The sequence below is a fragment of the Humulus lupulus genome, chromosome 1 (assembly GCF_963169125.1).
Source record: "Humulus lupulus chromosome 1, drHumLupu1.1, whole genome shotgun sequence".
In the NCBI taxonomy this organism is placed as follows: Eukaryota; Viridiplantae; Streptophyta; class Magnoliopsida; order Rosales; family Cannabaceae; genus Humulus; species Humulus lupulus.
Genome location: NC_084793.1, coordinates 127,684,071 through 127,695,446, shown reverse-complemented (window position 1 = coordinate 127,695,446; position 11,376 = coordinate 127,684,071). Strand labels below are relative to the sequence as shown.

Below are 11,376 nucleotides of genomic sequence, written 5' to 3'. Positions count from 1 at the left end.
ATCTAGTTGGTAGAATACTTTTTCTTTTCTTATTGATGCATTATAGGTTCGGCTAAGCCTTGTTTTAGGCCTAAGGTTATTTTATTTTTATTTTATTGTTTATTTGAGCATTTATAAGCATGACGAGTTTCGAAATTCTATTGTGAAAGAATAGATGCATGACTAGTTGTATTTTATGTTTAATGGTACATTTGGTTAAACCTTTATATTGGAGTTTATGTCTTGAAAATGGTCTAAATTATTGGTGCATGCTAATTGGATTTTTGAATGCATGGAAGCTATAGAAATATGCTAGGTGGTTTGAAGATTTCATATTGGTATAAAGTTCTTTAAAAATATTAATTGAATTTTGTATATAGGAGGTTTAGATTCTTAATGCGTGAATAGTTTTGCTTCTTAGAATACTTGAATGGTAGGAACATGTTAGGTGATAATTTAAACATGATCAAAAATGTGTTTTTTTGAGTAATTATGCTTGCTTTTTTTTATTTTTTATTTTGATGGTGCTGATCAATCATTGATTTTAAAAATACACAAGTTTTTCCCAAAATAATATTTTAGAACCTATGTAAACAAGAGATGATTTTTTTTTTCATTTTAATAAGACTTTTAACTAATTAAACACATGCAATTTATTTTTATTTTGTGAAAGAAATGTGATTTCTTCAATTATGTGATTTTAAAAAAATAAAAGTACTTGCTGGGATTTTTATTTTATTGAAAGAAAATGTCTTTTTAAATACAATATATAAGGTATATGCTCATATAGATTAAACCCTAGACTATATACTTGAAAAATGTAATTTTCTATACTTTAAAATATGGAAAATTTTAATTAAAATAATGCAGTTTTTATTTGTAAAATAATTAATCAAGTTGCATTATTTTTATGAGACTAAGTATTTTTTTTATGAAAGATGGTATAAAGAAACTTTTCCAACTTAATTCAAATCGTGATGTTTATGAAAATGTAGTATCCTTGAGATATCATTTTTATTTTTTCTACAAAGTTACAGATGTAATTATTTTACTTATCTATTTGGCGAAGGGAGTGAGTACCAATTTGTTTTATCTTAAATAATTATGATAAATTAATTATTTTGTGAGAAAAAGAAATAGAAAGAGGGAACTATACTCCTATGATTATTTTATTTAAGTTAACAATGGTAAATGGGATTAATAATTGGAAAATGACAACAAAAAATAAAATGATTCTTTTAGTTATATTTTAAAGTACGATTTTAGTATAGCCTTGCGATACAAATAAAGTTGGTAAGATATTTGTTTAACAAAATGTTACCTGATTTCTAAGAATTAAAAATGCTACACTGCTACAATTTGGACATCAGTCATCGTCCATGAAAGGTCGGTTCTGCTTAAACCGACTTAACACATGTTCATAAGTCGGTTTACATAAAACCGACCTATCATGTATGTCAAAGGAAAGCATGGGAGGTCAGTTGTTTGGGCACCGACCTACCATGTGAACATAATAGGTCGGTTCACATTGAACCGACCTCCCATGATTGTAGATGTCATAGTAGGTCGGTTCCTGCAAAACCGACCTATCATGTATGTCAAAGGTACGCATGAGAGGTCAGTTGTGTACGAACTGACCTCCCATGCTGTCATGGCACGTCAATATTGTATGGACCGACCTACCATGTCCTACCTTGCTGACATGGTAGGTCGGTACTAAGTGAACCGACTTAACATTTCACATTATTATTTCTTTTACATTATTTGATTCTTAAAATACATTAATTTATTTAAACTATAAAAATATATGCTATTAGTGTATAAAATAAATATAAACATTTATATTTATTAATCTACATTATAATGTTTTGAAATATAAACAAATTAATTAAATTAATCAATTATTTGTAACATCAAAAAGTAATTATATTTAATAAATAAGACAATATTTTAATTTAATAATAATAATAATAATGTAGTGCACCAATTTTTTTTTATTTATTAAAATTTTGTTGTTTTATTTTATTTAATTGTTAAGTGTGGTGAATTATTTTTATTAATTGTTTGTTTGTTTAAATTAATTGTTAGAATTGTGTGGTAGAGTTTTTGTGAAATTATTTGTTAAATAATATTTAATAATTTATTTTTAAAAATGTGATTATGTGAGTTATGGTTGAATGCACTAAGGTGCATGGTAGGTAGTGATGCACCCTAGTGATTGAGTGTGTGCAAGTGTGTAACGACCCAAAATTTGCTAATGAGGCTTAAGGGCCTTGATTAGTGTGCCTGGAGGGCATCATTGGATTATTATGTGATTTAAATGTGTAATTATATGTTTAGTAATGTTTTTATGATAATATGAAATAAACATGTGATATATGTGAGAACCACATTATTATGTGGCCAGGTCAGCAGAGCACGACTTGAGACGATCCTAGGGTCAGATGGCGGGGAAAAGTCACAACGGGACTTAAAATATGACTTTGGACAAGTCAGGGGTACTTTAGGTATCGGGTAGTGATTTGGACTATCGGGTTATGAAAATAAATATATGGAGATATATTTGAGGTTAGGATGTCTAGGAGGGAATATTGGGGGATTTTACTATTTTGCCCTCGGGGACGGTTCCGGCACCCCGAGCTTTGGGAAGTAACTTAGTGGATAAGACAAATTTGAGGAGACCCTTAGAAGGAAAATAGACCGACTCTTCCTATCAGCTTTACTCTCACTCTCTTTCAAAGAAACACAAGGAAAGAAAGGAGCACCGAAATTTTAAGGGACTCAAGCTGGAATTTTCGAGAATTGAGGTGGGGGAATTGGAGGCTTAGCTTGGGAATTAATCAAGAACTAAATCAGGGTTAAGGTAAGCATTTAATCTTCTTTTCTGTAGTTGGAAATTCTGAGTTTTGGTTGGGTTTTGAGGCAAATATGGTTTTGATGTCTTAAGACAGAATTAAGGAGGAAAGCTTGGGAATTTGTTAGGTTTTGGCTTGGTGAAGTGGTTCAGCAGAAGAGGTAAGTTTCAATCCATGATTTAAAGGTTTTAATTTGGATTTGAATGGCTGGTTTGGGTGTTTATAGCTTTTGAGTTTCAGAATTTGAAAAGAGGAGATTAGTGTATGTTAGGCTGAGTTTTCTGTGGAACTATGTGGTTTAAGCCATGCCAAAGGAGTTGGGATCAATTGGTTATGAGTTGGGGAGCTATGGGATGTTTTAAGGTGAGGTTTCAAGCTTAGAAGTGGTAGGAAATTTGGGTTCGAAGGGAAGGGCCGTGGCTCTGTTCTAGAGTGCTGCGGCCCTAGGATGAAGAAAAGCCAAGGAGGCTCGGCCAAGGGTGGGCGCCGCAGCGCCCAAAGCAAGGGCCGCGGCGTGTGTCTTTGTTCAGGTTGGCCTTGGTTCTGTTTTGAAGCTAGGGCCACGGCTAAGCTTCAAGGGCCGCAGCCCTTGGTTGTGCACATGAACTTTTGAGGATTTTAGGCATGGGAATGTGGTCTAGTTTGCTTGGGATTGGTTTCACCACCGTGCTTGGTGGAATTCAGATCCCCGGGAGTTAGTTTTGTAACCGGAAACCTATATTTGAATATTAATGGAACCCTATACTTTGGTTGTGACTAGGTGATAAACGCTTAGACTCGGGAACAGATCGTGCTTGAGGGGCGTTGCTCATAATCAATAACCGTACAGACTAAAGGTAAGAAAAATTCACCAGGTTGAATATTTGAGCGGGACTAAGGGCTCCCTGATATATATATGATTGAAAGAATGGTATTATGCCATGTAAATTGTAAACCAATGGCCTAAGCGTGCCACGGTTAACTTGTGCAATTGGCACTGCTCGGACACTGGTATCCGAGGACAGCTTATTATGCACTGAGCACGGTTTAAGCAGGCCTGAGTCAGTGGGATAAACAGAGGGTGCGGCCTAAGGTGTCGGCCCTAGTATTTGCGTAAATTGAACATTGTATTTGGCTATAGATGAGATTGTTGAATAATCTAAGTGTAGATAAGGTTGTTTGTACCTTGGAGTATGCTTATATGCTATGGATTGAATAACTGAATATGCTTACTAGAATGTCTGTTTGAGATTGCTGTATATGTTGTGTATGTTGTTTTCTTGCTGGGCCTCGGCTCACGGGTGCTGCGTGGTGCAGGTAAAGGCAAAGGCAAGATCGATCAGCCCTGATTGGAGAGCTCTGTAGGGTGAATGTACATGGCAGGCCGCTCAGCCGCCACAGTTGAGCAGATTATAGGGACAAGAGGACCAGAACCTTGTATTTTGCCTTAGTATGGCTAATGTTTACTTTTAACTGTTGAGTTTTGCAAACCAGCTTTTAAACACTGATCTTTTAGGGATCCCTTCTGTAAACTGTTTATAATTTTATAAAATGCATCTTTTGAGGCCAAAATGTCTTTTAACCCTAGAACACTTAAACTAAGGACACATTTTTAAGTTAATGACTTGATTAGCAAGTCTTGCACTTTATAAGTACATAGTGTAGCGGTCTTGGCTATTGCATGGTAGCATGGTGCACATGTGTATAATTTTCTACACACTTTGAAATTGCCTTTTATTGGATTTATTGATTTAATAAGAAAAAATAAAATTAAAATAAGAATGGGAAATGGGGTCTTGGACATGTAGTGTAGTGGGAAAGGAGTGGGATGTTTACCATTTTTGTTGGGTGATCATTTTGATAAAATATGTAAGGGTATTATCATCCTTATTTCCTGCCATTAAAGATAAAATCAAAATAAAATAAAAAAGAAAGGGGAAACAAGGGTGGACGGCATGGTGTAAATGGGAAGAATTGGATTTTTCCATTTATTTTGGAAAATTAAATAAATTAGAATAAAGGGGAATATGTATCATTAGGAAACTTAACATTTTGTGCATTGGGTTATTTTGGGTCACTTTAGAATAAAAATGGAAGAGTGAAATAGACAGCGTTATGCTCATGTTGGCAGTTGTGTGCTAGAGAGAGGAAGAGAGATAGAGAGTGGCGTGATAGAGAGAGAAGGAGAAGAGGAAAGAAAAGAAGGAGGAGAAGAAGAAGAGAAGGAAGGATTCAATACTAGGGTATGTATCTTTTGTATTTTTGGTTTTTCAATCCTCTCTTCTTTTTCTTTCTTGAGTTTTGATGAGTTATGGTTGTGGTTTGTTGGTGTTCTTCTTTTCTCATGGTGGATTTCGAAAAACCTAGGGCTTGAACAAGTGGTAGCTATAATTTTTGGGTTGGTCACTTTTGTATTCTTGATTTTTACAATCAAGTGAGGTGATGAGATTTCTAACCCTTTTATTGTTATGATTTTGGGTTGTATTGGTTGATTGATATTTTGGCTTTGATACATGAAGGGTTGGCTTAGGCGTGTGGCTCTATGATTTCATGTGATTTTGGTGTTAGGCATCATATTAATATTGGTCATGGGAAAATTGTGTTATGGTTAAACAATGAAAAAGTTTTGGTTCTATTTGTATAAGATGAGATTGGGTGAAAGATAAGGGTTAGAAGTTTTATTATTTTATGTGTATTGGTTTCGGTTATGGGTATGTTTAGGGTTATGATTTGTTTGTGATTTTGAATATGGATTTATATTGGCTATGAAACTATGTTGATCTCTGGTTATATGCATTGTTTGATCTTAGGATATTGAGTATGATGATATTGATGTTATGATATCTATGTTAAAGCATGCAAGGGTTTGGTTTTGATCCACTAAATATGATGATTTTTGTATTTTATGTTTATGAGAATGAGGGTTTCGGCCTATAGGGCATTGGTGCATGATTGTGATGTTTTTATTTTTATGTCACTTATACATGTTAGGAACATGCTAGGTTAATTTGAATAAAAGAAAGGATTGTCTTGAATTTTTTTTTATAAATTGATATATTAGTGATTTCTTGAAGATTATGGATTGGGTTTTGAGAAACATCAATTAAATATGAATTTCATGATGTATTTGTGAAAATAAAATGGTATTTTAATTCATACTTAAAATGATATTTTTGCACAATTTATTACCTACTGATTTTTTCTTTATTTTTGAGAAAATGTTGAGTTTTACACATAAAAATGGTGATTTTGAGAATAAAGATAGTTGCTGGAATTTTTGTAAAAAAAAAAAAATGAAGTTGTATTATTAATAAAATAAATTTGGTGAGTACCTTGAAATAAATTAATACCCTAAACTATGGTAATATTAAAAGTGGTCTTTTTAATATATCATGAGTGTTTATTTTAATAGTTATGATTTTTAAATGATTAAATAAAATTATTTTATGAAATAAAATAATGTCTTGAGAGATTTAATCATCCTAGAAATTTTAAGAAGATAAATAATGGTAAACAAAGCATGTTACAATTTTATTATTTTGAAAACGATAGAAGTAAGGCGCGTAGAATTATCGTTTTAAACGCCACGTTTACACAATGTTCCCACGTATGCATGTTGCATGCAAATTCAGTTTTACGTTAAAAAATATGTCTATTATGCAACCATGTAGTTTTTATAGCAAGATCATGCATGCAATATAGGTAGAATGTGCATTATTTCTTTATGACCTTATGTGTCAATATGCCTTGTTTAGATGTTATGAGTAACTCTCACCATGTGTGCATAGCCCACGCACAGATGAGTTATATGAGTGGGAAAAATATAGTTTATGTGATGCTAAGGAATGTTATTTTGATTATGGTATAGGCTCATTGAGAAGTTATCGTTTTACTTAGCTTGGACCTGAGGTAAGGAAGTTAGATAGAATTTTGCTTGTTTATGCATGAATGGTAAGCTTGTTTGTATGAATGGAAGTGTTATGATGTTTTGCGCTATGAATTATGAAATGGTTTATTATGATGATGTGATTGGATTGTATGATTGTTGTATGTTTTGAATGGATGTTAGTGTGATGAATGTGAGACATCAAAAAGGGGTTGCTAAGGATATAAAGATGTAACTTGAGTTACTAAGGATATGAAGACGTAACTCCAAGGGTGGACACGCCGAGGTTATTCAAGCACCAGAGAACCTGTTTACCTCAAAGGGTGACATGGACAAGTTAGCGGGCCATGTTCACAGGGAAATATTTATGATGATGTTATGATGTTTATGCTATGACGATGCTATGATGATGTTAAGATGTTTATGTTATGATGATTATGTTAATGTTGACGTGATTATGTTTATGTTTATGATATTGAAACCATTTTGACAATGATGCTAAGATGTATAAAGATGGATGAATGTGTTTGTGATTTGTTGTATCTTACTTGTTTGTTGCATGTACTTCCTTACTAGGCTTTTAGCTCACCCCGTTACTTTCCCTTCTAGGTAGCAAATAGGTTTCTCTATGGCATGCGTGGTAATGTGGGGAGTTATGTCGTCCTGGTGTGTATGGCGTGGGGACATCCTATGGATGAGAAACGATCAGTTTAAAATGCCATTTTCTTTTAATAATGTTATGTTTAATGGGACTTTTTAAACTTATCAGTGGGACTTAGACCCCACTGAAATCTTTATAGTAAGTGGCTTTCTCTTATAAACCAATGAATATGTGAATGTTTTACAAAGCACTAGACTAGGGCGTTTTATCAATGGTATCAGAGACGGTCGTCCATGTTTCCAAGGACCCTCCCCATACACGCTAAAGACGGGAAAATCTCACCTCACTTCGTCGTAAGTATTTGTTTATGTGCTATTACTTGTTTCTGTTTTATTTAATTTTATACTTTCGTAACTGCAGTAGTAAAATGCCTCGTGTTCTGAAAACAACTAAAAAGCAAAGACTCAAGGAGATCTGCGTCATACCCAAAGTCCAGCATGAAGAGGATCCCTATGATTGGCAGATAACGGTTCTGAAAACAACAAAGGTGTTTTGTGATCGCATTCAAGGAATCATAAACAAAAGGGGAGCCTTGCTATGGCCCATAGAGCAATTTTGGGTGATGAGAGAAACATTATCGATGTACTCGGAGGCTCTTCATTAGTTGAATCGATCATGGAATAACGTTGAGCCATAAGACCTAGAGTTTAGCACCATGGAGTTCATAATTCGCAATTTTCTGGTAAATTACAATTTTAGTCGTCTGGACCTGGTATTAGTAAAGACGGATGATGGCGGAATAGAAGAGCGTTTGGAGACAGTGCATGGCGTGGAAAGAGAATTGGCAGTCGAGGAAGTATTGCGAGCCATACCACGTCTGACCGCTAGAATGGAGATAATGGCGAGTACTCCCGGCTATTTCCACATCCCGGAGAACATTTTTTATTATAGTTCAGGGGATGAGTCCACCGTTGAGGACTAGAGTCCATTACATAATCGTCACATGGGGTGCAAATAAATAAGATGGGATAATAATTTTCTAAGACCTTAAGGGATATATGTTTTGATCAGTAAACACTTTTGGAATTGTGTAAATTTTGGAATAATTTAAAACATTTTGAATGCTATGGTTTATTTTGTTTCAAATTCAAGATGATGTGATTGGAATGTATGACTTTGCAATTACCTATCAAACCATTATACAACTATTCCTTCCTTATGATTTTTCCTTTGATTGCCTTAGAACCTCATTATGTCGACTAGAGGAAGAGGAGGAAAGGGAAGAGGAAGAGGCAAAGGAAAAGGTGTCTGCACAAGGTCTGAAACCACGACAACCCCTGACGTAGAAATGCCATCAGTTCAACCTATAGCTCCAGCAGCACCATTTGTGGACCCGGCCGCAGAGGTAGCAAGGTTAAGAGAATAGTTGATGCTGAGAGATGAGGAATTAGCACATGCTAGACAAGCACCGCAAATGTCCCAAACGCCCCAAGTACCTCAAGTACCAGTAGTGCAACCTCAGCCGCCAATACCACCAACTGCAACACTACCTGTAACCTATGGGTTCGAGCCAGTGTATGAACGTTTCATAAAGAAATCCCCATCAACCTTTGAAGGGAAAGCTAATCCAATGGTGGCAGAGGATTGGTTAAGGTCGGTCGAGGCTATCTTTGATCATATGGAGTTGAGTGATCGCCAAAGGGTTTCTTGTGCAGTTTATTTACTTAAGATTGATGCACGGATTTGGTGGGATGTGATTAAACAGACCCGTGATTTGAATACCATGACTTGGGCAGAGTTCATCCATGCTTTCAGTAAGAAGTATTATAGTCCAGCTGTGCTAGCAACTAAGGTTGACGAGTTTGTAACTCTGGTACAGGGGAACCTATCTGTCACTGATTATGCACATAAGTTCGATCGATTGGCTAAATTTGCTCCTGAAGTGGTGCCAACTGATGCATTTCGAGTCCAAAGGTTCGTGAGGGGACTCAAGTCGATGATTGCCAGGGATGTTGTGATGACGTGTGTTGAAGGGGTCAGTTATGCAGAAGTATTGGATAGAGCTCTTAAAGCCGAGTATTTGGAAGAACGGATATGGAAGGATAATGCCGCTAGAAGATAGAACTATCGAAACAAGGGCTTCCACGAGGGCAACAAGAGAAAGGCTAATGAAGGGCAGAATAGTGGCGCTGATAAGAGGCCCAGACCTCCGGCCACGAATAGAAACAATCACAACCCTCAGAACCACAGCAACCACAATAATCGTTTCAATGATCAGAACCGTGGGAATAAACAAGGCAACCGAGTAGAGCATCATATCTGTCCTAAATGCTCGAAAAGACACCCAGGAGAATGACAGGCCGGTACCAACAAATGTTTCACGTGCGGCCAGGCAAGACATTTGAGAAAGAATTGCTCACAATGCAAGGCGGTACAGAATAACAACAATAATCTGGTGTCAGCAAGAGTTTTCGCCTTAACCTAGAATGAAGCGGCCAACAGCAACACCATAGTTACAGGTCAGCTCCCAATATCTGGTATAATGTGTAGATGCCTAATTGATTCTGGAGCGACTCATTCTTATGTTTCCATGAATGTGATTGATAGAATAAATATGCCTTATAAGATGTTTGAACATACCTTTAGTACATTGTTGCCATTGGGAGATATGATGTTGTCAACTAAGTGGTTACCGTCAACACCTGTAATGGTAGAAGGCCGGGAGTGCCCAGAAGATCTCATAGAACTGAGTATACCAGATTATGATGTCATACTTGGCATGGATTGGTTATCCAAACATGGGGCTACGATAGACTGTCGAAAGAAGACCGTAGAGTTCAAGCCAAAGGAAGGAGAGGTCTTTTCCTTTGGAGGCGAAGTAGCATATTTTTGAACACCCATCATATATATGCACTGGAAGCACGGAATATGATGCAACATGGTTATTCGGGGTTCCTGGCTGGTATAGTGGATAAATCCAAGGAGTCAGAATTAAAGCCAGAAAGGATTGTCTTGAATTTTTTTTTTTTTTTATAAATTGATATATTAGTGATTTCATGAAGATTATGGACTGGGTTTTGAGAAACATCAATTAAATATGAATTTCAGGATGAATTATGCTTGCTGATTTTGTGAATAAATGGTTAATAAGTTTGGTGAAATAATGATATGCATGCATAGGAAATGTCTCTAGTGATATGTTGTATTTGTGAAAATAAAATGGTGTTTTAATTCACACTTGAAATGATATATATTTTTGCACAATTTATTACCTACATATTTTTTCTTTAATTTTGAGAAAATGTTGAGTTTTAAACATAAAAATGGTGATTTTGAGAATAAAGATAGTTGCTGGAATTTTTGTTAAAAAAAATGAAGTTGTATTATTAATAAAATAAATTTGGTGAGTACTTTGAAATAAATTAATACCCTAAACTATGGTAATATTAAAAGTGGTATTTTTAATATAACATGAGTGTTTATTTTAATAGTTATGATTTTTCTTTATTTTTGATTAAGAAGAATGTTGAATTTAGTTCACTTGTGAATTTTAAGTAAATTAAATTATGGCTTAAAGTTTAGTTAAATATTTATAAAAATAATCATTTGATTTTTCACATATGAATTTATTCTATTATAAAATTTAATTTTTAAAAAATAATACAAGTAAAAATGTATTTTTCCACATCTAAAAATTATATTTTTCTCACATTAAATTTGTAAATTTGTTAATTGGATTATAATGTTATTTTCTAAATAAACAAGTTAAATTATAAGTATTTTACATAAAAAAAATTTAGTTTTGGTTATTATAAGGAATTTAAAAGTAAGTAATGGAGTTATTATATTTTAAATGATTAAATAAAATTATTTTATGAAATAAAATAATGTCTTTAGAGATTTAATCAACCTAGTAATTTTAAGAAGATAAATAATGGTAAAAAAAACATGTTACAATTTTATTATTTTGAAAACAATAGAACTAAGACGCGTAGAATTATCGTTTTAAACACCACATTTACGCAACGTTCCCACATATGCATGTTGCATGCAAATTCACTTTTACGTTAAAAAAT

The 11,376-nt window shown here is 34.4% G+C and overlaps 1 protein-coding gene across 1 annotated transcript; it reads left to right on the top strand.

Moving 5' to 3' along the window:
* The first annotated feature begins 8,729 nt into the window (after window positions 1-8,729).
* On the top strand, window positions 8,730-9,422 carry LOC133821681 (uncharacterized). The gene has a single exon (XM_062253845.1). The coding sequence runs from the start codon at window positions 8,730-8,732 to the stop codon at window positions 9,420-9,422; it is 693 nt and encodes a 230-aa protein (XP_062109829.1).
* The last annotated feature ends 1,954 nt before the right edge of the window (window positions 9,423-11,376 follow it).